The 27,352-nt window shown below is 34.8% G+C and overlaps 1 protein-coding gene across 1 annotated transcript; it reads right to left on the bottom strand.

The window, feature by feature from the left end:
• Positions 1–3,436: 3,436 nt before the first annotated feature.
• Positions 3,437–21,351, bottom strand: LOC121418830 (26S proteasome regulatory subunit 4). Its single transcript, XM_041613004.1, has 12 exons — positions 21,257–21,351; positions 11,816–11,878; positions 11,176–11,272; positions 10,110–10,234; positions 9,417–9,602; positions 8,720–8,848; positions 8,035–8,131; positions 7,214–7,302; positions 6,623–6,723; positions 5,065–5,216; positions 4,498–4,652; positions 3,437–3,764 (listed from the first exon to the last, which is right to left on the bottom strand). The coding sequence occupies exons 1-12, from the start codon at positions 21,257–21,259 to the stop codon at positions 3,630–3,632; spliced, it is 1,332 nt and encodes a 443-aa protein (XP_041468938.1). The 5' UTR covers positions 21,260–21,351; the 3' UTR covers positions 3,437–3,629.
• Positions 21,352–27,352: the final 6,001 nt, after the last annotated feature.

The following is a 27,352-nucleotide window of genomic DNA, read 5'->3' as shown; positions in this document are numbered from 1 at the left end:
ACAGTTGAGTCACATGCCTAGTCAGTAAATGTAAGCTAATGAGTGTCTAGTGTACAGGTATGTTGTAAAATACATAATTCAAAACCATTGCATCAACCGGGATTCCTGTACAAGAAAATTCCATCTCAAAGTTTTGACGGGTTGCAGTTTCTCATTTTATCAGATGTGGAGCAAGATAAGAGGTTTGAGTAAATCATTATCTTGAAAATTGACCCTTTCAAATGCTTTGACTGAAAATTGTTCTATATTTCTATTTCAGTTTTAATAGGACTCCAAAAACAATTGGTGGTTTCTTATATTGATCAGTAGCAAGACAGGAGGCAAAACCAGGATACTATTCCCTCATGAGATGAATACAAGTAGTTGACAACAAATTTATAACAAAATATTTTGGATTGTAATTGAAAAGAATGAAACTTTGCAGCAACCTAGTTTTGCTTGTGTGGCTTATTACTGGTTAAAAAGAAACTAATAATTTGTTTTTTGAGTGCCTATCAAAACTGCATTGTGCTTTAAATATTGTGAAATGAGATCTTGTACACACCCCATGCACAGAGTTATTATTTAAGCTTTCAAAGTAGGTATCTGTACAAGTAGTTTTACTGTTTATGTACACAAAAGGTTTCATGACTGAAAGGTTACTCATGTTAAGTGTGCTATGTGCAAAACATCCTTTGAAATGTCTGGTAAAGGATTATCTCCCTTGTGTTGTAGCCATTAGTAAACATGCAAATCACATTTGAGAATGTAAACAACAGTAATGTTTGTGCAGTGTTTGTAACATTAGTGATTTATGACTATACCATAGTACATACATTTTAGTGAATTTTACATCACAAGGCTTGTTTTGAACATATTTTGGGAAAAAATTGCTCAAATATTGCTTTGTAATAATAGATTTTGATGGCCGTCCATAGTTGTGATTGATCAGATCAATCATTACTCTTTGTAAGACAGGATTTAGACATAAGATCCAGGATCATATCGTCTCTGCTTTCCATATCTGAGATCCTGCCATTTAATCGTCTCTTCTAAAAGATGTAGACATGATAAGATCCAGAATATCACCATCTGATCATCTCTTCCAAGGCATGTCTTCATGATGAGATCCAAGAAATTATGCTTTGGTTTTTTTAGTCATAAGATCTCAATCTGCCGAGATTATCTTAACAATTGGGTGGCATTTTTAAGCTTCCATACACATTTTAGAGCATTGTAAATTGCTCTATTGAATAAGATAATTATTATAACTTAATTCAAGTAGCACCTTTTGCCAGAGGATACAAAACGCATATATTATCTCAGCTTGTTATGTGTTTTATAAATTAACATGTCAATTCATTCATGGTTGGGGTGTATGCATTTTTTGGAAATTTTATATGTATATGTATGGTTGTATTCATGAAGGCTATATTAATTTGAATATTTTCTCACAAAAGACTGGTTTATTTTTTTTCTACGAGTCAATTTAAATGGTGCAATGTGTATATGGATGACAATTTGGTGTTAATGGGCTGTTACAACTTGTAAGCAAGAGTTGTTGGTTATTTGTAAATCTTATTTAATAAGTGGTAATTTTATATGGAGCACATGGAAATATTAATTTGATGGTGCAGTATTAATATAACCTGTAAATGTTAAATAATTATGGTAATCATGTATGACTATGAATAAAGGATGATAAAAAAATACACATATGTACATGTAGATTGCTTTTATGTTTTATTTAAGTCTTGGTTGTACATAAGCTTTTACTCTGACATGGAAAGTAACTGGAATCCAAATATTATCAACATAGAAAATACTCATATAATTCATCACTCTGATGAACTTGAAAGCTTGAATCATAACTTCCTGACATAGCAAAAAGTCACATAAGCAAACTGAGTTCCAAGAATCAACGTCGATTCAATTATGGCAATGACAATCACAGTGTAAAACATAAATTTGAATAGCTTGGTGTAACCGGTCTCGTATCATAATGGAAATTGAAAAAATTAATCAAAATCAAAACCAATCAAGCCAGGGGGCTGCTTTCTAAAGCTGGTCATCATTTTTAATGACTTAACACATAACATGTCACCTTTTCTTGTGCTAGATGATACACATATATTCCTATATATCTGTCTTAGCGCTAAGAACAATCAAACTGCATGAAGTTGTGCGTAACCTATGAACAGCTTTATAAAACACCACAGGATCTACACAACACCCCTCCCCCTTTAGTCGTTTGTTAATTATATCCCAATATTAATACTTTGACCAAACTTGTTTTCCTTATGTGAATATATTATTCAATATAAAATTTTATTATTACTTTTGAAGATGTAGCCTGGACCCTGTTTATTAAAGACCTGTCATTGACTCAGATTAATTGCATCATGAGATTAATAATAATAATAATAATAATAATGTTTTATTTACCCAGGGTAGCCACTTCAGTTAGGAAACTGCTCTACCAGCGGGCCCTGCATAACGTAACATGTTATCATTACCCTTCTCCAATCTAAATGCTGAGCGCCAAGCAAGAAGGCAGAAGGTCCCATTTTTATAAGTCTTTGGTATGACTCGGCCGAGGATCGAACCCACGACCTCCCGTTCATGAGGCGGACGCTCTACCACTGAGCCACCATGCCCGGTCAAATCTCAATTGTGAACTTGTTTTGAGATCAATATTGCGATCAATCTTGACATTGCAATTGATCTGGATCAATCACAGCTCTTAATGATACAAGAGTCTGTGATTCATTCTACCTTGTATGTAGAAATAAAAATGTATGCAAGTACAGTAGAAATAACACACGTCATTTCTGGGGCCCGTTTCATAAAAAGTTACAACTGTTGTAACTTTGCCATTATGGCAACTACAATGGCAACAATCAAAGTCAAGGTTACCATGGTAGTTGCCATAATGGCAAAGTCACAACAGTTGTACCAGTAAGTGTTCATGAAAATGGGCCCCTGCACGGAATGACAAATACATTTCCTTACAACAAAACTAACCGCAAATTTGATTTATGACAGTGACACAAAAATGTTTATACCCCATAGTGCCTATCCAAACAGCCCAAGGGATCAATTTGAGGTTTCATGAAATGACTGTCTAATCAGAGATGTTTACCCAGGACACCAATCCTAACACACCTGATAATAAATAGAAAGGGAGATAACATATCAGTGTCAATAGATTAATGGCACAGCTGTATACCAGACTAGTATTTTTGTAATCACTTCCCTAATCAGAGAAGCTAAATCCAACCCTAAAAATTACTTTAGAACGGAACAATAGCACAAAATAAGGTTACATGACATTTGCTCCTGAGACATTTTCTCTGGTCTTACTTTCTCAGACTGCATGGGGTTAGAGTTAGGATTGTAATATAGTTTTTGATTTAGAATAATGTAAAGATAAGGATTAGGGTTTATTCAAATTTGAAAATTAGATTTTATGTTTGGCTTAACATACAGATTTTCCATCAGAGCGGGTCACCGTAACAAATGTCATGAAACCCCCAAAAGACACTTTTTTGTCTTTGAACAAAATTCATTTATGGAATAAGTTAACATGCCTGGGTACCCCCCCCCCCTCTCCCCTCCCTCATCCAACTAATAAATTCTGGACATCGATCTTAAAGGTAGAGTCCTTCTGGGGTGCCTTCAGTCTTTCGATACAAGACATTTTCTTTCGACTTCTTGAAGTCTTCATTGGTCACCTTCATCCTGCGCTCACGTAATGCCATAAGACCTGCCTCTGTACAGATAGCCTATAGAAATATTGTAAAAAGATCAAAATATAAACTTTTTAGATATTTTAAGTGATTGACAAATTGTAAAAAGAGAAAAGAGCACATTGTAAACTTTAAAAAATACATAAACCATTAAATAATGACTAAAATGATTAAACATTAAAGGTTAATGTTGTACCTCACTAATATTACATCCCATTTGAGGAAGTTTTTCAGTATTATGCTTATTTAGTTTATCTCCGCTCAAATATTCAGATAAACTTCCTGTTGAGGTGGACAGGATTTGACCTATAGAGCTCATAAGCAGTTTTGGCAGGACCATATTTTCAGATAGTTGGCAGCAAGACATAAAAAGCAGGAACAAGAAGTGATATTTTGCCTGTCATTGGATTGACATCATCAAGCCAAGCATAGAATATCTCAACCAAACTGGGATTTTCGACATACAGTCACAAAACAAATATAGGCCTATTTCGTATCGCATTTGTTTAATATTCATCTTGATGATTTTTTTTTGGGGGGGAGGGGGATGTTATTCTCATATTTGCCTTTTAGATGCTCCCTTTTTCCAGGTCCTATTAAAACTGAAATTGAGCTTCAACATGGTTTCAATTTTCAACAAACAGAGTCTGAGAGCATTAAAGCAATATTAAAACAAACATATGGTGAATACTTTCCTTTCAGTAGAATCATGGATGCCTGGATTCCCAGATCCTCTTCCAATTTTAATAATAGTTTCTAAAATACAAACCTTGATATCGGCTCCTGATAGATCATCCTTTGAGGTGATGTATTCATCAAGGTTTACATCCTCAGCAAGGGTCATGCGGCTGGTGTGGATGTTGAAAATTCTCCTCTTTGTCTTCTCATCGGGGAGAGGAAATTCAATCTTACGGTCAATACGACCTGAGAATGATAACATGAAAGACGTTATTGAAATCTTGTACTTCTAAGGTATGAACTACATCTGGTACCAGTTGCAGGAAGAATTGAGTTTATGCGCAAGTAAGTCTGCATCAGTTGACCTTAAATCAGTCGATCAATAATTCAGTATAGGGCACATAACAAAAGCTTAGCAATTGATTGTGGGGTCGATTTATACAATATTCAAGGAAATAATTAAAAAAATAGAATCAGTCCCACCATATGCCGCTAAGCTTTATGTTATAGGGTCAGATTTAACCAAACATGTATTGTTTACTTCTTCTAATCAATTCAAATCTGTAAGTAGCCATAATGACCTTGACATCATTTCTAGAATAAAAAGCAACAAGCTGTTTTTTTATTAACTTGGTTACAAACACATCAATTTGTTTACCTGGTCTAATGAGGGCTGGATCTAGCGTCTCAATCCTATTAGTAGCCATTATGACCTTGACATCACCTCTGGAGTCAAACCCATCAAGTTGATTGAGAAGTTCTAACATAGTTCTCTGAATCTCACGTTCTCCACCCGAGTTGGATTCATACCTGTTCACATTAAAAAAAAATACAATAAAATCTAGATTCTGTCTAAATTTCATGAATATGTTGTAAAATATTTAAATATAATGACTAACAATGACTAACTCCAGATCCAAGAAACACAACCACATCAACCCCATCCTCAAAGAACTTCACTAGCTACCTATCAAATCACGAATTCGCTTCAAAGTCCTTCTAATAACATTGAATGCTGTACATGGTTTTGCCCCTCAATATATTTCTGAACTTGTTTCTCCATACATCCCCTCTAGGACACTTAGATCATCAACTCAACTACTCCTTCAAGTACCCAGACTAAGAACTAAGACGCATGGCGAAAGGTCCTTCTCCTACAGTGCCCCAACCCTTTGGAATTCCCTCCCCAGTACTCTCCGATCACAAAATAATCCTTGACTTTTCAAATCACAACTTAAAACATTTCTTTTTAACGAAGCATTCAACTAGGCCTTTCCAAATACTTATGCCATACATGTATGTAACTGATTAATGTTGATGTTGCCAATCGTTATTCTAAGTAATTCCTTATATTGTATATTTTTTTATTTTGGTAAAATGCATTGAGAGTCCTTTCAGGTCTGAAATGCGCTATATAAGAACTACATTATTATTATTATATATCATTAATATTTTTCTTTCAGTCTCATTTACATGTACAACAAGACACCCTGTGAATAATTCAAATCAATATCAATCTGCAATTGACTGTCATATTTGTGTAGTCCCTTAAAAAATAAACTGTTTCTTTTTATCATTTACGCAACCTCAGCGATGCAGAGTCAGGCTAGCATGACTAACATTCTCCTCATGTCGTGTTTGGGAATACAATTTATGAAATGGTGTGAAGGAGTCAATGCATTACCAATTTGTTTAGCTTTTCTGCTGCACACAGTAAAATCCCAGACTTATGATGATAAAACACATTTACCAAGGATGCCCATCTCTTGATAATGTGATGCATATTTGAAAAGACTCTCAATCTTGGACCATTAGGAGAGATATGAGGTGAAGCAAGCTTGCTCATGCAGCTAGGAACACTGTTTACTTGTCAACTGCATCACAGATGTCGTACTGCAACTGAGTACTGAGTGTACTTATTTACAATTTCATCACCAAGCAATTCACTACTAATTGGCAATAAAAACAACCTGAATTGCGAATTAAACTTTACCGTATGAGGTTATTTATTTTTAAGGGAGCAAATGAAATTGCCAAAGAGTACGTACTAACAAGAGAGCGAAGGCACTGAGCTGAAAACAAGGGTGTTTCAAATTGATAAAAAATGCAATAAAATATATAAAACAAAAATTTGTGGAAGGAGCCCTGTCCTCCCCCAGTGCCATTATAACTGTTGAACTACATTTAATCAATTGATATTAATGTGTTATTCATACCTCTTTGTTCCTATAGCATCAATTTCATCAATAAAGACTATTGATGGTGCATGCTCTTCCGCCACTCTGAACAACTCTCTTACAAGCTTTGGACCATCACCCTAAAAAAAATCAATAAAACATCAATATTCATGAAATCATGTGTCAATTAAAAAGTCAAAGTCCTAACTGATTAGATGGATAAACCTGGGAGGTTCTACTAATGTAGAATACTCTGAAAGAGAAAAGAAGAAAGGCAAAACAACTTTTCTTTTAAAAACATTTTACTTTCAGATTCATTAGAAGTGAGGCACACATTTATAAATTAAAGCCAAACTTGTGCATTTTTCGCATCCTTACAATATTTAGATATCACAGAGGAAGAAAAAATAGAGACAAACATAATGATTTTGATTAATTATTCATCATATAACAGCCCAACTTCTGTCAATAGATATTTTTACAATACTGCAATTTTCAAAATATTCAAGTTTGACGACACCTAACTTGGTTCTTTGTTCATGTGCAGCAAATGAAAATGTCAACAACTAGAATATAAGTGAACGGGATGAGCAAATTAGTGAAATATGAAAAGGTACAGTCAAACCTTACCAAGTATTTTTGAATGAGTTCTGAGCCGACAACTCGAAGAAATGTGGCCGAAGTTTGATTGGCAACAGCTTTAGCTAGAAGAGTTTTGCCTGAAATAAGGGGCATACAGAATAATGCATGAATACTTGAAGACTGTACTATGCAGACATGATTACAAACAGTCTAGACTCAGCTGGATGGTCTACACACAATTAATATAATCACAGTTCATCTAATCTGGCATAAGTCAGTGACATGAAATTATGATGGAAGATGATACTGATTCCAGTTATATGGGAAGCTTTGGGCCATCTTCCTCATTCGATAGCCATATGACAGTAAAATAGATATTACATTGGAATTATTTGAATTCCTAATTCATGACATCAGGATAAAAATAATATAGGTTAAAAGAAGCTACATCATGCACATATTTATGCTGTAAAGCCATTAACAGAATACAGTAAGTCTTCTAGAACAAATCAATGCTTTATTGATGAAAAAATTGCTAAGTTGGATCGAATACATGCTTTTCACCATGGAGAAAACAAATTTTTTATGACATTTAACAAAGATTTTATTGAAATTTATAATATGATCTTGTTGACCCAAATAAAAAAGTGCTTTATTTTATCTGTAATGCAGACATACAAAACAAAATCATCTGTAACTTTGAAATCTGATTTAAGATGTGCAAGATTCAAGGAATAAAACATCATTGCAAGAGCTTCTCACAAAACAAATATATACAGAAAATGTCATGAAGGAAAGATCAGCCCCTTAATTTAAGAGTTAAAACCATGATAATGAAAGGTGCAGATGATTTGAGAGAGAAAGCTCACCTGTTCCTGGTGCTCCATACAGAATGACACCCTTAGGCGGTCTGATACCCATCTCTTCATAATACTCAGGATGGGTTAGGGGTAGCTCAACAGATTCCTACAAAGTAAGCAATACATATGATTTCAGTTTAGGTGCACTTTTTTCAAAGAGAAATATGTTTCCTTTCAATGGATGAAACAAACTATATGAAAATAAAAGCTATCTTTCCTGAGCCTTACTTTGGAAAGATAGCTACATCCAAATCACCTTGACATTATGTTGTTGTTTTATTTCTTTAGCTACCAAATTTACAAAACAGCAAAACTTCAAATAAACAGTATATGAGAAGAACATTCAAGAAATACACATCTTAGGGACGAGTCACCCCTCAGTGAGTTCGGAGTACTTTTAGAATGCAGTGCAACTTGATTGTCCACTGTTAGAATGAGACATCTGCTAGATGATCATAATCATAATTGTAATTATACTAATAATGAATTATCACTATAAATGTAACTGTAATAATACTAGTTAGAACGAGACATCACAGTAGCGTTGGCATTGCGATCAGAGTTGTGTTGTATTACAAAAGTAAGCCCCGAGTTCAATTCAAAATGAATTTAGAATAAAGAGAAAATTAAACAAAATATAGCTCTCAAATAAATCAAAAACATATATCAATTTTACGCCTAGAAAGGAACATACCTTAATTTCTTGAATTTGTGTGTCAAGACCTCCTATGTCAGCATATGATTCTTGTGGTGCTTTCTCCAACTTCATCACTGATACCATTGGGTCTGTATCATCCCCAAGCACTCCAACAATAGCTAACACCTGCAACATACAATAACACAAATTAAATTTTAAAAGGAAATAAACTTGTTTCATGAATTCAGAAAAAAAATCCAAAAATTCAGCCAACGGATCTTAATGAAAATGAATACTCTGAAAATTAAAGTTTTTTTTTTGAGGGGGGGGTGTTAAAAAAAATGTGGATTTAAATTAAAGTCCCACCTGGAAATGAAGAGTAATAACAAATGACATAAGCCAACAATATGCAACAAGTATGGGAAGCTGCTCATCTCCTTTGTTCAATGTTAACAAATTGTAACTTATCTACTACAGCAGTGACTTGTTACTTTCTTGAGCATTAAAACATAAAACTAGTTAGTAAAAAAATAGTAGTTTTTCATTGATATATAACTAATAATTGCTCAATTACCAGTGGTAGAATTTACCAAAGATATATTAATATCATGTTTATGTGTATGGACATCACAGTGGTACACGAAATATAAAAACGGTTGATAAAAACATTGGTATTTGTCTGAAAGTAAGAGTAGAAGTATACTTGAATAAAAATACACTTATTGATGAATACTGATTCCCAGTTTGAACTGACCTTGTGATTAAGTAAGACTGTGCAGCCCGGCTCTAACTGATCCTTGTCAACAAAAGACAAGATACTGACATAGTATTCTGAGCCTACTGATGCTGAGACGATGGCGTGATTATCATCAATGATCTCCTCTAGAGAACCTACTGACATTGGGGTACCTCTCAGATCATCTACCTTCGAACGCTCTTCCTACAAACACAGATTGACAACATAAATCCGTTGCTAGTAACAATAAATACAGCATTTATCGTGTGCCATCTGTCTAGTGAACTATTTTGTGCAGAGGGAAAAGGGAGCTAAGGAATTGCAGATAAAATGTTTGCTTATGAGTGGGTGCATAAATAAATGAAATTAGCATACAACATATAAAAATAAGATGAAAACAGATTGGATGTTATATACATTTTAAATGCTTCATGTTTCATAAAAGTGCTCTTAAAATAATACATGAATATACCAATATATTAAGTACTAATTTAGACTAAAATGCCCCAAGTAATTAGATTTTCAATATTTTTTTTTTGTACCAATGCGTGATCAATATTTTGATTTCATAAAAATACCAATTAGAATACAGCAAAACTTACGTATTTTGCATTAAATTTGAATTAAATGTATAACTACATGTAGTAAAACAAGATAAATTCTTGGTCTAGCAAATAATCTACAGTAACTTTGAGAAGAGCATATGCTTACCTCATCTTTCTCTTCTTGTGGTTTGAGTCTTTCCTGATTGCGAATGAATTCTTCCTCCATCAATAAGTAATCTTTGATGCGTTCCATCTTCAGAAGCCGCAGCCTGCATTTTGTGTGTGGGGTGACTGCAAATGATAGATGTACAACAAACCAATTATGATTCGACGGCCCTTTGCCATTTTCCAAATGACAATAGAAAAATTAAGATGGGGAAGGGATCACATAAACTGAACAAAATTAAAAGTGCAAATATCATTCAAAATGTATCCCCAAGTCCAAGCCTAATATTCTGGTGAAAAGACATACTGACATTTAAAGGGAAAGTTCACCCTGAAGAACATTTTGTTGTAAAAATAGCAGAAAAATAATAAAAAAACATTGAAGGTTTGAGGAAAATCTGTTAAAGATTAAGAAAGTTATTAGAATTCGAAGTTTTGGATTTGTGATGTCATATGCGAGCAGCATTCCTACATAGCGAATGGTAAAAAATCAATGAATTTCAAATTTTGTATGGTTCCTGATGACTTTATTTTGTTTTCTATTTATGATTGGGTGTGAAATGATTTGTCTATTGATATACAAAAGGCACAGTAAAAACCATTATCAATTTTCTGAGAAAATGACATTTCATTGATTTTTTACCATTCGCTATGTAGGAATGCTGCTCACATATGACGTCACAAATCCTAACTTTGAATTCTAATAACTTTCTTAATCTTTGCCGTATTTTCCTCAAACCTTCACCAATATTTTTTATTATTTTTTCTGCTATTTTTACAATAAACTTTTCTTCAGGATGAATTTCACCTTTAACATGTACAGGTACTTGAATAGGTACATTGTGTAATCAACATGATATCCAAGGTAAAAAATGAAGATTTTACTCTTCACTGACATAGCAACATATAAGCCATATAATATTCAGTTACATTAAAAAAATGTAAAAAGAACACCAAAAATATAGATAATAACAAACAAATGAATTCATGTAAGAATAATCTGGAATTCAAGGATTCACTCATTCTGGTTAAAAAAAGGGGATTACAAAGCTATATCAAATACACACCTTGTGGTAGTTTGCTAGCTGTGTCTGGTCCTTTAGTTCTCCTCTTCTTTTTACCGACACGGGTTGGAACTGGAGGCTCATACTTCTTCTTCTTGTCCTAGAACAAAAAGGTTAATATACATGTACATTAGAAAATGTGATAAATAAGTTTTATCTCTACCCCATCTCTCTTAACCCTTTACAGCATGTCACAGTAACATCTTCGTGCAATTGTACATATCATCTATGCAATTGTGATAATCAATTTTCTTTTTATTGCTGGCAGTACAGTCTTTGCTAAGCAACAATATTCCTTGTCTTGTGTCTGTGGATTAATTTCCAATCATTTATACCAAGCAAGGCTTTCCCATATTTTCCTAATCATCAAATAGAAAATCCACTTTTTTTCAATACAAATTAATGTGGCATGTTAGGAGTAAACAAAAAAAAATTCTAGACATAAATACATGTAAAGAAGAGAACTGGGGTAAAGTTTTTGCAAAATTGAATCAGAATCATTGAACAGAAGGACAATAATTTTTTTACATTGGAAAGCTACACAATATCTGTTGAATGAAAGCAATGAAGATGACAGAATACAATGATGACAGAATACTAATAATAAAAAAAAAAAAACAGGAACAGCATCAAGTCTACTAACCTTGTCATCTTTCTTGTCACCATTCCTTCCACCACCGCCAGGTCCTCCTGATTGGTTTTGACCCTAGAAGAAGAAAGTACAAAGATTTCAAGCATTAAATTTTGTTTCTCTGTTTAATCCCTCAGGTTATTTTCCTTGAAATAGGTCACTGGTCCATTTTTTTTGTGAAAAACATTGAAACACCACTCGTGCTTGTGGATTTACTTTCGTTTTATCCTTTCAATTTCAACTTTTTCTCTCATGATGGTCTTTTCTTAATTCCAAAGAAAATAAAACATTAACTAAAAGAAATAAAACTTTGAAACACATCTCTGCCACGTAAGTTTGCCTCTGCGTTCATTTATTCTTTCTACGCCGATGGTGGTGGATTTCTTTCACTTTCATCTCCATTTCTCTCATACGTTGCCTTTCCCCCCAAAATGAAATAATACGTAAGAAATATAACAATGAAACTCATTCCCGCGCTCATTATTTGACATTCTGTGCCAATTGTTGAAAATTTGTCCTGCCAAGTTTTTTGTTCGACTTTTGTTTTCCTGGGATTTCTGGCATTCATTTCACAGAATTTTTTTAGCAGACTTTTTTATCTTCAAATTTATTTTTTTTAAAAACATGATTCGCAATTTTGGGGTTGAAGCAAATACGCCGCTGCTGCCTTCATGACAGCAAATACGGTAGACCCTATCCAAATAACAGGCTCCCTACTACAAAGAATTTCTGTCTTAATCAGTCCAAACTACACTTAATTATTATGTGTCTTAACACAAGGCTAGATTTTCTGTTTTTTTTTCTAATTATGCTAAGAAACAGGTTTAAACAAAATAGATACAAATGTTGAATTGTTTTTTAATTTAATTTTATTATTTTTCTTTATTGTTATTCTTTATTCTACCCCCATGGTGGTGGATTTCTTTCACTTTCATCTACATTTCTCTCATACGTTGCCTTTCCCCCCACAATGTGGTTATGGATGAAAAGTGGACAAGTGACTAGGAGTTTCATATATTTTCCATCAAAACGGTTGACATTTAATAGTTACAAAGAAAACCAAATAGCTCTTCCTTATAAATTTTGGTTAGGTCATATCTTGAATAAGGGCTAAAGCTGATCTGATGTTGTGACGTGCACCTGTAATCCTAGCTATGTGGGGAAGTTACAAATTGATGCAGAGGTTCGAGCCCCAGTCACATCTTTCAGCTGGTGACGTTAAAGGTCAAATCCCCCTCAGAAATATGTTGATTTGAATCAATAAAGAAAAATCAGACAAACACAATGCTGAAAATTTCATCAAAATTGGATGTAAAATAAGTTGACATTTCAAACTTTCGCTTATTCTTAACAAAATAGTTAGATGAACGAGACAGTTACATCCAAATGAGAGAGGTGATGATGTCACTCACTCACTATTTCTTTTGTTTTTATTGTTTGAATTATACAATATTTCAATTTTAACGAATTTGACGATTAGGACCTCCTTGTCTGAAGCACAAAATGTTAAAATAATGGAATTCCATGTGTGCAGGGAGGAATGAAACTTCATTTCACATGACAATGACAAGAAAATAAAAATATTTCATATTTCATATAATAAAATACAAAAGAAATTAAGTGATGTCACAAGGCTCCACATTAACTTTTTTTGGTGGTGGCCCTTTCGGGCCACCAAAACCTTCAAATAATTTTTTTTGGTGGCCCACTAATAATTTTGGTGGCCCGAAAAATATAAAGAAAAACATTAATTAAAAATGAATAAAACTGAAATATTCTGCAATCACCAACACGTACCACTATTCTTTGTACATCTTGTATGTAAATCGTGCTTGCTGTTATTTTACTTTGCTTATTTTGTGGTAATATATAAATTGTTCTATCATTGTAAATATGAAATGATTGAAAGAGAATAAAAGAATTGTATTGTTCCCAGGTTGTGTAGATTTTTAATCTCCGTATAGACACATACTCATAATGGTAAAGTAAATAAATAGTGCATATATCAAACTCAGATAGATTTACAAAACAATGATTTTTCCTTTCTTCCTTTTTGATTGTAAAACCTAGATTATGCAGGCCCCAAATCCAGTTTATTTTCTCTTTTCCAGCATATTATAGCAGGAGAAAATCACATGCTGCAGAATTAGAACAATGTGTAAAAGGGGGAAATAAACAAAAATAATTTTTAGAATAGTATATTGAAAAAAGAAAACAAAAATTGTGAAAATGAATACGGTAAGTGAAATAAAACAAAAGAAAAAATGAAGAAAGAAAAAACAAAGAACAGGTCATAAAAAAATTTTGAGAAAAAACAAAAGAAAATTTAAGAAAAATAAATAAAACAAAATTATCAAAAAATGGGGAAAATTATTATTATTCAGTAGAAACATGTTCTTTAATCAGGCATTTTCAATGTGAAGGGGTATAAATGGTTTAATCACTGTGAAAAAAATGAAAGAAAAAAATAAAATGGCAAAAGTTATCTGGAAAAAACAGTGAGAAAATTCCTTCCCTATATTTGACAAAATGATGGAAAAAATTCACATGTCATATCAATGAAATGCCTTCCCAAAGTATTTACTTCCTTAAGAGTGGTTTAAGAAGTCATTTGTAAACAAGAAAGAAAGAGCGGCCTATTTATTTTTGGCTCAAAGAGACACAGCTTCGAAATAAACCAAATATCAACATACATACAAATGCACATATGGGACTGTGATGTACTCACCTATGTGTTTTATGTGTATTAAATGCATTTGGAAATCGGTCTTTTTGAGTCAAAAGAGAGGTCATAATTCCTCCTTTTAATGCTTGCAATTAATCAGGTTTCAGTAATATGGACTGCAGAAGGGCATTTCATTGGTGTAAAATGTGACTTTGACGTAGATTTCCAAAGTTCTGGGGGAAGATTTCTTAGCAGTAACATTTCGTATCGCAGCTCCCTGGGTCTGAATAGTCTGCTCGCGCACAGCTAGCTGCATTGGTTTCATGCATGCAAAGCACAGCCAGACAGCCGGCACGGCCGGCTGAATAATAGTTACTGTATGCTAGCGGTAGGCCTACATACTGTCATGACTATGCAATCTTTGTGTGTGTGTATTTGTGTGTAGATTAACAAAAAAGGCGCATGACAAATTGGCTTGCAATTTTAACTGTAGAAGGTTGATAAATGCATGCAAATTCGGGAGAAAAATTGCGCTACTTTGAAAATTATTGGTTGCCCGATTCGGGCCACCAAAACTTAACATTTTTTCAATAATGGTTGCCCGAGATGAATTTTTGGTGGCCCCGGGCCACCGCTAATGTCGAGCCTTGGATGTCATCAGTTCCTCATTTGCATACCGACTGAGATGTACATATAACTTTTTTGTGAAATGAAGCGAAACTTTAAAATGCCATAACTTTCTTATTTTACATCCGATTTTAATGAAATTTTCAGTGTTATTGCTTGTTGAATTTTTCTCTTTTTATTCAAATCAAGTTTTTGTTGGGGTGGACTTGTCCTTTATAGGTCGGTCCCAGACGTAAATAATCATATCTGAATGATGCACCTCTGACAAACTGAAATACACACGCACACACAATGTGAATCAGATATATGATGCAGATTCCGCATTTTTCAGGTGCTATAGACTTTCCTAGCCACTTTGGCGAACAAATTCCAGCTAAATTTTGCCAAGATTTACTCTACAAAATATAGACCCAACTGCAACTGATCACCTAAATTTCATTTACATCTGGAATCGAAAACTGCTCTGGAGCTGGTCAAAGAATTCAGATTGAGTGTCTGAAATCATTTCTACTAATACCAGTGATCTCCGACCTTAACGGAGGAAGGATACAAGAGAGAGATTGTCCCAGAAACAGAGACAAATCATGTCTTGATTAATTTTGTTCACCTCCCCTGTGGGACAAAGACTGCAATTACCGGGATTGAGAGCACCAAATATAGGGAAAACGTTCCTTATGCACCCCCCACCAAAAATAACAAAAGATTGCTGAGACTTTTGGTTCGTCCACTTCAGATTTTTCTATCATTGTTTTTACTGTTGCTTACCTTAGTTGGGACTCAAACTCACCTCGTTTTATCTGCAGTCAAGACCTCTTCCCGCTATGCTAGCAAGAAGCACTGATATCGGAAGGGGTATTTTAATGATTATCAGCCGATAGAATAAGTCTTGACTCACAGTCCCTTTACTGACTAAATAAACCGATGTCTATCGACAATTACACGCACTAGGTCCTGCTCGAAATTTGACGGAATAAAGCCATATTTTGGTATGTATTTCCACTCCCCCATATACCTGTATGTTCTATATCAGGGCTAGATCATTCTGAACCTTCTCCATGTTTTTATTTTCAGTTTTAGTGGGGGTGCATATGGACAGAGCTAACAAGTCTCACGCATTATGCGTGAGACTCAAGCATTTTGGACTCTTGTTCATCCCCTCAAATCTCTGTCTCACGCAACTATCACAGCCTATCCCTACACAATGTCTGTGATCTCACTCAGATTCACAGAAAATCTCACGCATCGCTGGTCTTTGAACTTGGCATCTCTGTATGGAACTCTTACCAAATATATAGATTCAGGGAGCTCAATTCCCACATTTCACTGTTTATTCGTCTTCCGATAATCTTGTTATAAAATGTAACTTGATATGTTAACAACATTGACTAGCGCACTCGATTGGTGTCAGCATATGACGGGTAATGTCAATGAACTTCCCAAGATTTTTCTTGTGTGGAGAAATCTTTAAATTCTGAGACAGTCCCTGTAAATTCGGCCTGGCACGATCCAACTTTTTTCCTCAGGCCAGGCCCAGCTACTGTAAACGCTGTTATATTCGCAGGATTAATTTTTCGCGCTTGGCAGCTTCAAAACATATTGCGGGTTCTTGAATTCGCGCTGCACACTCCATAATCACAAAGTCACTTCCTTATTCCCCATCTGTTCATCTTTTTTTTAATTATGAACCATTTTTAGTGAATTAAGTTATTGTTTAATGCAGTTTGTCAAAATCTAAATTAAAATTTAGTCCAAATTTCAACAAAATTACTGTAATTGTAAGAGTGGAAATTTTGCAAATGTTTTGCACTCCTAGTACCAATGAGGTCCAAACATTAACATGTATGGACCTCATAGGCGACATTACCCAAAAATATGGGTTAGACAATGCTGTTCTGATTTCCAACCCAAGACTTTGGTAAATGTACGCCTTAATACAAATTGGAGTTACGTGATATGACTTTCATTTGGTGGGGATACATTAAAAGTATTAATTAAGTAGTTCAAATTAAAATATATTATCATTAAACTTACATTTCAGGCCCTTTTTGTTGATTTTCGGTGAGCGTTCCACACAGCTGCGACGAGTGATCAACTCCGAAGTGATACGCGAACTGGTCAGCTGATCGGTCAGGTGATCGGCAGATTATCTTTTTGTCAGACGTTCATAATTTATGTAAAGCGTATCAATCTTCAGTATCTTGATTCCAAAGTATCAGTATTGCAGATAAATGTCATTATTGATTGGAATCAGTGGCGGATCGGGGGGGTGGGGGTGGGGGTGAGCATTTCTGCCCGATCCCCCTTTTGAGATTTGTAGTAAATATTTTGGAATTAAATACGTTGTTCATATTAGTTATGCGACCCCTCCCTTATGATGATCACAGCATTATTTGTAATGGGGATATTTCGTTCATAATTATTCTTGTCTCTTCTTTCTCCTTTTTAGCCTTTTTTTGCTTGTTAAAACCTTTTTTCCTTTTTTGGGGGGGGGGCTCGCCAAATTTTACGTGGGTCAAAATTACCTTCATTTTTTTAGTGACAATCTTTTTTTCATTTGTCCAGTTCTACGCGAGACAAAATTACCTTCGATCATTATTATAGTTAAAAACTTTTTTTTATTTTTTATTTATTTATTTTTTTTTTTTTGGGGGGGGGAGGTTGCCAAATATCACGCGAACGTTTGTCAGCTTTTACTGTTTTATTCGACTTATAATCAAATATTAAATGGGGCTTACCACAGTTTTTTTTTAAGTCAATTCATAAGAATATTCCTCCTCGGGATTTGAGCTTTCTTTCATGAAATATCAATTTTTTTCATGATTACCAAAAATACTTAAAATTTTTTATCGGTGTATGCCTATAAAGCTTTAGCTCATGCGTTGCGCCTGCCATATTTTAATGCTGATCAACTTTATGCTTTTAATGAATTCCTAAAAACAATAAATTCTCAGATCATCAATTTTGTCGCAATCGAATAATTCGATTGCGTCTCTCTATCAGTTTTGAATATTCATAAAAAATATCAGCTCGTGCTTTTTGCTCATAATATTTTGATTAGTAAATTCTTCTCTTATATAATCGAGTCGGATAGATAGATAGATAACTAGAGAGAGAGAGTGGGGGGGGGGGGTCCCTCAGCTACTTGTCCTCGCTTATTTGTTATTATTTGTTATTATGCTCATGTTGTGAGAGCTTTGTGTTTTCACATTTTTTTCTTTTTCAACCTTTTTATTGTCTCGGAGCTTCCCTCTATATCTTTACACTATAATGTAGTCTTGTTTCAATCATTGGCGGCGGAAGCCCCAAATTTTAGGAGGGGACAACCTAAAAAATTTTGACAAGCAAAAAAAAAGGCTCTCAACCCAAACATTTTAGGGGGGACGTAGGAAAATAAATTGACAAGCAAAAAAAAAAGGTCAACAACAAATTTAGGGGGGAACGTCCCCGCTTCCGCCGCCTATGGTTTCAATTCTTTTTTTGTTCTCATTTCAATGAAAACATCATTATTAAACTGACGTACATGTAGAAGACTTTATTACGAAATTTTGACATTGTTTTGTTTCATTTGTTTGGCTTTCTTTTTTTCTTCTCCTCATCTTCTTTTTCTTCTTACTTTTTCCCTTTCCTTATTTTCTCTTCAGTATTTCATTCAGGTATCCGCCAATTTATACAACACCAAGCATATAGAGGCGGATAATCAGTGAGGGAGCATGACGGTGTGCCGCTCTAAAAAAAAGGAGGAATATTGGAAGAAAAAAAAAAGAAGAAGGGATGGGGAAAAAATAAAGAAAAAAAAGATGATGATGGCAATGACGATGATGAAAATTATCTTGGTGATGATGATGGTTGTGGTGACGGTTGTGGTGATGATGATGGTGATGCTAATGATAGTGGTGATGATGATGATGACGAGATGTAATTTTGTTATTTTGTCAAAAATTGTTATTTTGAAAAAATTTAGTGCAAAGTTGAATTCATTTAAAGTTTATTATGAAAATAGCAGAAAAAAAATTGGTATGCGTTCGAGGAAAATCCATCCCCCACCAATCTTTTTCAAAGGTAAGATTTATTTTTTTGCCCGGGGGGGGGGGGGGCACTTCCATTCACGAGTGGATACCATGCGCGACCATGGGGTCTCGAAAAGCACCCTAAACACGTAATTTCCATATTCTGAAAATGCACCCCTTAACAAGTATTGGCGTGTGAAACCCTACCCTTAACAAGTATTGGAAACAAAACGATACTCTTGGCAAATATTCCCTGAAATGAACCCCTAAACAAGTACAGGAATGTTTTATTGTTACGGGTCCTTCGGTCGTCGGCTTTACCTTATTTGGTTTAGTACGACCCCACCTTCTACACCTCGCGCAAATCGGACTCTAAACACGAAGTGTTGGAGCAAAAAGGACATCCTTTATAAAACATTTTGATTTTGTTTTATCATCCCCGCAAATTAGACCCTAAACACGACGGTTTTCCTAGCGAATTAATAGATACCCTTTTTTCGTTATTTTTGTGTTTTTGACACCCTTATCACGTTACGTAGGTAACGTGCCCTATCGTGAAAAGGACATCCTTTTTACGTTTTTTTTGGTCGCGCATGGTATCCACTCGTCAATGTAAGTGCCCCCCCGGCCCCCGGGTTTTTTTGTGACGGCGTAGGCCTTTGCAAGCAGCTATTATTATGGTAAAAAAGTAAATGAAATGTCAAGAAATACATGATAATGATTTTTATGGTACATTTTAGTAGGCCTATATCAATTCATACTTGTTATCAAAAAGAAAAAAGTGGGTCGTTACGGACCATTAAAAATGGGAAATTTGGGCATTTTATATTTAGGATAGAGCAACTGCTCGTTATAGACGTCACAATAAATCAAGCATTCTAAATTCATCAACTCCATTTTTTGTCAAATAACACCTTCATCGATATTTTGAAATGATTTTTCTCATATTTTCATCATCTTTTTATCAGGGTGAAATTCCCCTTTAATTTACAAAACTGATTCGCAAACAATATCAAGAGTAGTGGGAGGCAAGGGTGGAAATCTAAGGTAGGGGACCAGGGGCTGGAAAACAGGCAAAAAAAAAAACAAAAACAAACTAACAAAAAAAAACAAAAAGGAAGGTTTATCACCCCCAAAAGAAGGTCGTCTCGTCCAAAATACATGTTTTACTTCGATTTAAATGATGTAGGCCTATTTCTTTCCATCATATATAAAAGAACAAAAATAGTAGGGGGACATTTGATAATGTGCCCCTACTATTTTGGGTTAGGGGGAAGTGTCCCCCTGGGATTTGCTCCCATGTGGGTGGGGGGTGCTGCACCTCCTTTCGGAATCATTATGGAACAGTGTGAATAGTCGCTGTGATTTCGATCTCATACCTATAAAAAAAATAGAACAAAAGAACGCCTTGACCACAGGCCAAAATGCCTAACAATTTTTCCGCGGCATTAACAACTCTCGTAAGGGGCGCTCCATTTATAAATAGAGTTGCATGTGTAGGCTGTAGCTGTCTATGGCAACAGAATCCATCGCAGAATTGAAGCCAGAAGCGTGGGAATTTGGCAGAAAATTCAAGAAAAGAACCGGTGAGTACCGATTTAAGAGTAATTATATATTCATTAACATTTATTGAATCATAAGAATAAAGATTTTTTACGGAAAGAAAGCTTAGTTCTAAGTTAGGGCTGCCCAAATGCGCGTGAGTGGAGTCTCAGTTTCTTAACACGGGTAAGTATTGCGGTGTCGCCTAGAGTGATGTTTTGATAGAATTTTAATCAAAATTTAGAAAAAAACTGCAATAAACAATAACTAAATTCACACAAAATGGTTCATAATTAAAAGAAAAAATAGACATAATCAGCAATCAAGTAAAATCACCGCCATTCAATTCATCGACATGCATCATTCAAAAATACCAAATTCCAATTCCATCAAAAAAGAAAGGGGTACCGGTACTAATAGTCACTACTAAAACTCTACGTGAGTTTAGGTGAATGGGACTGAGGAGAGGAATTTTGTTTCATGTTTGAGGGGGTTTGAGGTCATTCTTGTCTTCTTAATTCAATAATGGAAAGACGTTTTATAACATATGAAATCATCCACGACAAAATTTTAAAAATAAGTGACAAATTCCATTAAGTCTGTAATGCTTACCATGATGTACGCTACAGTTTCGGTCGCATCAAAGTGTAGAAATGATTCTCTCCGCGATGACTTCGCTGTAATATTTTTGCAAGCTCTACAGCGCATGCGTGAAATTTGCTGACGAAGCTAGCGCTCGGAAAAGAAGAAGAATTAAGAAGAAGAAAAAAAAAGAAGAAGAAAAAAGAAGGAGGAGGAGAAGGAGAAGAATAAGAAGATGGAGGAGAAGAAGAAGAAGGAGGAGGAGGAGGAGAAGAGAGAAGAAGAAGAAAAAGAAGGAGAAGAAGTGTATCTTGGTTTGAAAAGGCAAAAATTAAAAAAGCTCCACGTAATTTTGGAGAGCACGATATTATGTTGAGCGGAAATTTTATATCGTTTATAGTGACTTGAAAGTTTTTCTCGATTCCCCCCCTTAGCTTTTCTTCTTTCCTCTTTTTCTCTTCCCTTTTTCTGTGTGTGCCACAAGTGTTGGGGGGGAGGGGGCGGCGGCATTGCCCCCCTGAAACCACCACCTATCGAGGCTTATCATGCTATCGCAAAATGCGAGCTGAAATATTCTGATGATTATAGGCCTATATCAGGAAAATTGACATTCCAATCTATTCTGAAATTGCAAACAATTTACACACACACACACACATATATATATATCTCCAATTAAACAGATAGTGAATGTTGTAATTGACTAAAATTTAATCACAAAGACTCATTTTCTCACTCAGTTCGGCAAAGTAACGATTCCAGGATTATGATATTTTGGATAGCGACATCTTGCGGTCGCTAAAGTCGTCGCTGGTTTCGCAAACCGACGTAAGTGGCAATTTTTTTGATTTTTTTGGTTTTTGAGTTATAATCATTTTTCAACTCTATATTTAATTGTCTATCACTTCCAAAAGAAATTAGACATGGAAAGTCCTTGATGACGTAATAATGACATCATGCAAACTGACGTACGTGATGAAAACAGCGAATAGTGGTTTCGCAAAGTGACGTACGCGGGATTAAGTACAGTGTTGTGAATGTCGTTTTATTTATTTCTGCAGACAAAACTTACAGATACCAGGGTTGGGCTCAATTACAGAGTAATTGATTACATTTTTTTAGTAATTGTAATTGTAATCGAAGTTTTGAAAGAGAAATTGATCTAATTGTAATTGAAACATTGTAAGTGACTCAAATTACTCATAATAACATTCAATTACTTTACAATAAACTGACTTTTTTTCTTCAATTTAATCTGGATTCCTTCTTTCTCTTTCCTCAAAGCTAGTACTCTCTGGCATGTAACTACATCCTTTTCCGATGGTGTGGAGGAAAGAGAAGATACTGTGGGAATCAGAACACATATATTTGCAAGAAGTGAATGTCCACTTAATCTGGATTCCTTATTTCTCTTTCCTCTCATTTAGTACTCTTTGGAAATGGAATGTAACCACATTCTTTTCCAATGGTGTGGAGGAAAGAGAAGGCACCATGGGAATCACAACACATTATGTTTGCAAGAAGTGCACAAATTTTCCATTATAAATATTTGCTTTCTGGTTTGCATGTCATTTGACAAAGCAATTGAATTTACATACTTTGTATTTTCATAATATTTTTTCTTCGGCAAAATATTTCTTCTTTTTTTCAAATCCCTAATCTGGAAAGGAAAATTTTTTTTTTGATATATTTCACACCCAAACACATGTAGTCGCACCCTTTATAAACAGATCTCACATAATTCGAGGCAGTGGCTAGCAACCCCCCCCCCCTATTTTCGAATACTGCTGATTTGAATTATTTCAAGGCAAAATACTCAGCTGACCAGCAGAGAAAAGGTTTAAAACTTGCATTATGCATTTTAGCTTACAACAAAAGCTTACAAGCTTTTGATTTCTCAGTTTCACTTTTCGCTTCATTTGGGGTCTTCAAAGAGAATGTTTGGCAAAATCAATGCATTCTTAATTAAACATTAAACCTTTATCTTGTCTTTCTGCACTACAAACAAATTGATGTGATTCGTGACTTTATATAGAGATTAATTGAAATTGTGACTGTAATTGAATGGAATTTATTGAATTTAAATTATCAGTATTAGTTTGACTTCTGATTATTCTATACAATGTCATTTATACTTTGATGTCTTGATAATGGATCAACGGACCTTATTGATGTTATGCACAGTGTGAAGAAGATTATTATGTACATACCATTTTGATCTGCTTAATTTTGCAGTTTCAAATGATTATTCTTGACGTGATCCTGATTGTAATTGTTATTGTTGTTATCGTTCATTGTTGTACATTTTTCTTGGGGAAGTCAACGTGTCTTATTATGAGTACAGACAAATACCTGCAGATGCTCAGAAATATTGTTTGTGAAAATTTTATAATATTGCAGTATTAAATGAAATATACATGATTAAGCTTATTTATAATATTTAAATTCTAACTTATTTTGATCTAGTATTTAACTACATGCAAAGTATTAGATTCCATGAAGTGTAATGCATGTAAACATTCCATTATTGAAGAAGAGGCTGTAAAGGGAAATCTGAATAATTTGATTTTTTTGTACATGTGTTATAGAAATCTTCAGGTATTCGAATGGAATGTAATATTTTAAAGAAGACCTTCAGTAATTCATTATTACAGGTTATGTGCTCTGTTTTAAATTTTAAAGCAATTGCATAATGCCATCCGCATTAACAGATGAATTTAGCTTTTAGTAATCATAACCTTATGACCAGTCTAGGCATGAATGCAGAGCACAAACAAGCATACCTGAAATCGATGTTTGATAATCCAGCACTCATAAATCAAATTTCATTAAATTTATATTTAAATTTGATAAAAGTTTCACATACGAATGGAATATAGGATGGATATAAATGTAAAGTGAAACGTCAGTGAGTGCCAAGGAAGGACCGGGGGGGGGGGAGAAAACAGGGAGAGGTAGAGAATTGAAAAGTGGAGGAGGTGAGTGAAATGATAGGGGGAAAGAAAAAAGTCAGAGGAAGACAGAAAAATGAAAAGGAGAGGAAGACTAACAAAAGAGAAAGAAAGAGAGAGAGATAGAAAGAAAAAGACAGAGGGATACACAGAAATGGAGAGGATAGGAAGACTTACAAATGAGAGAGAGAAAGAAAAGAAAGACAGAGGGATACAGAGAAATGAAGAGGAGAGGAAGACTAACAAATGAGAGAGAGATAGAGAGAGAGAAGAAAGAGGAAGACAGAGGGATACACAGAAATGGAGAGGAGAGGAAGACTAACAAATAAGAGAGAGGGAGAGAAAAGAAAGGAATACAGTGGGATACAGAGAAATGAAGAGGAGAGGAAGACTAACAAATGAGAGAAAAGAAAAAAAGGAAAGATAGAGAAATGAAAAGGAGAAGAAGACTAACAAATGAGAGAAAGGAAAGAAAAGAATGTTCAGTGAAAGATAAAGAGATGAAATGAAGAGGAAGACAGAAAAATAGGGAAAGAGAAATGAAGACAGACAAATGATAAAGAAAGAAAAGGCAGAGAAATAGAGCGATAAAATAAGTCAAATAACGGAGAGAAAGAACGAAAAAGACAAATGACAAGAGTAGAGGGATAGAGAGAGTCATAAAAGAGGGAGAGATGGAAAGAAAGAGAAATGAAAAGAGGGGAGAGAGGGAGAGTCAAATGAGAGAGAGCGAAAGACAGAAAATAAAAAAGGAAGAGGGTCAAATAACACGGAGGCCAATGCGCGCATATGGAGATACGTCGGTTTGCGAAACCTTTATTTAGCGTCTCGGTGCAAATTTCAAGGACGCACAGGGATGCGTCACCCATATTTCTCTGTGAGAGCCGAGTTTTTTGGTTTCGCGAAGTGACGTACCACTTTGCTGGCTTATATCTTCTTGTTTCTTATGTGTAGCAACTGAAAATTCTTATCATCAGACAGAATGAATGCCTTAGTATGCTAGCATTCTAAAATATTTACAATCTAGTACAATAATAAGTACGAATTTATTGTTTGGAAAAAAAGAAATCTTTAAATGCGTTTTTCTCGAAACTGTCTTTTCGCATCGCGCGCTGAGATACGTCGGTTTGCGAAACCAGCGACGAAGTGTGTATTCAGATCAGTGGTATCATTTTATATCCGGTATATGTCTATTCTTGGACATACTAGGTCCATGGTCTATTGCATGGTTGCAAAATGTAAGGGAAATTCTATTCTAACCTAACACATTTATTTTCTCCAGGTTCAAGTTAAAATTCAAATAAGTAAAATAAAGTGACAAAGCAATTTTTTTAATCACGTATACTAGTATCTCCAGAATGGTTTAAGATTCATTCTTTATTTATTATTCGCCGGATTATTCGTCACTAATTTGTGCCTTTTATGAATGCAGAGGAAAATAAATTAAACAAACAGAATAAAGCGTTAATTTTTTACCAGTTTTAAAAATGGCATGCAGTCCCAATAGGCGAATAAGGGAAGTGGGATTTTAGGCAACGTATGCTACTTTTGTTTTACTGCATGCTACTACATAATGTATCCTATGGATTGGTGCAGGGGCTTTTAAAAGATGAAATTTCCCCAGTCGCGAAGCGTGTCTGAAAACTTTGAAGATTTTGAGTGCATGATAAGACACAGTATCATCTTGACATTGAAATTGGCGCATGGGGTTATAAGAAATTCAAAGTTTCTTTGTCAGGGAAAAGATAAAGGCTTTAACATTTTCTTCAAAATTAGCCCCTATGTACCTCGCCGCGTATGCCGCGCTCCTCCTCCAACTATAGCACTGGGTCTGATAAGGGAATCTGTCATGTCATGCATGGCCCGTATAGGCTTCATTTAATCTAAATGGATTATTCTAATGGTAGACGACAATTATGAATCATTAAGAAATAATATTTAGATGTAGAACGATTTTCATTTACAAAGACAAATATTCCAACTTGAAATTAAACTTTAAAAGACAATTTTTTTAATGAATACATGAGAAAAAAATCATTAATTGCTGGTATACAATGACAAAATAATTATCAAGTATGTTTACCTAGTTCTACAAAACAGTTTAGACTGAGTTTGTGGCTAATCACGTACACTGTATCAGCTTTTGCCGATGGAGGTGGGGGGGGGGGCGGCGAAAAAAATCACAAATGTTTTCTCCGATCGGCTATTCAAAGTTGATTTTTGTTTGTTTCTTTGAAGGGGTATTCGTAACAGCCTCTTTACAGCTATATTCTTATAAAACAACAATCTCATAAGCCCTAATTATACCCAATTTTATGTTCACATGGTATAGGGTAGTTTATCATGACAATTTTTGAGGAAGAATCTTATGTAGGCCTGCGCCTGCCTTATCAAACATGCATTGAGAGCGCAAAGCGCGAGCGAAAATTTTATATAGCGACATGAAAGATTTTTAAATTTTATATTTCAAGTTTTCTCCTCACCTTATCTTATTTACTCGCCATTCTCCTCTTTCTTCTCCACCAATGCAAAATTAAGGTCGTTTTGGTGCCAAAAAATTGACAAGTCAACAAATAAAAGGGTTTCAACACAAGATGTTGATTATTTTTCTCATACATCTCTCCTATGACACACCTACCAGAATTCCAGGGGATGCTGCCTATGAAATATAATATACGCAGCATCCCCTGGGAATATATAAAAATGCGATTTTCTTGAGACTCTAACTCAACTCATTATAAATTTAATCATGAAAGTATATGAAACATGATTATGTCCAATTCCATGGTATACTATATATTTTTGATTTTGTAAGAAAATTCATGCATGAACTGTCACTTGTTTTGCATGCTGGGGTTTTAAAAGACTGGAGGCAAAATAACGTTTTCTTGTGGGGGGCGAAAACTTTTAGACCCACCACCAATTAGACCTGGAGAAGAAGAAGAAAAACGACAATGTAGTCTCAATGCATAATGTTCGCCGCAAAGCGCTTTGCGAAATCTATATCATGAAACCAATGTGATGAAGCAAATGCCAATTAGGTCCACACGTAAAGTGGGAGGGGCAAGCGCTTGTCCAGGCGCGGATCCATGCAGGGGGGGGGGGGGAGGGGGACAGGGGGCACGTGCTCCCGCCCCCTTTCAGGAGCAAAATTAAAATTTTGTAATGTAAAAAT

Source organism: Lytechinus variegatus, chromosome 7 (genome assembly GCF_018143015.1).
Source record: "Lytechinus variegatus isolate NC3 chromosome 7, Lvar_3.0, whole genome shotgun sequence".
Classification (NCBI taxonomy): domain Eukaryota; kingdom Metazoa; phylum Echinodermata; class Echinoidea; order Temnopleuroida; family Toxopneustidae; genus Lytechinus; species Lytechinus variegatus.
The sequence above is the reverse complement of the archived record's forward strand: the minus strand, read 5'-3'. Positions and strand labels throughout refer to the sequence as shown.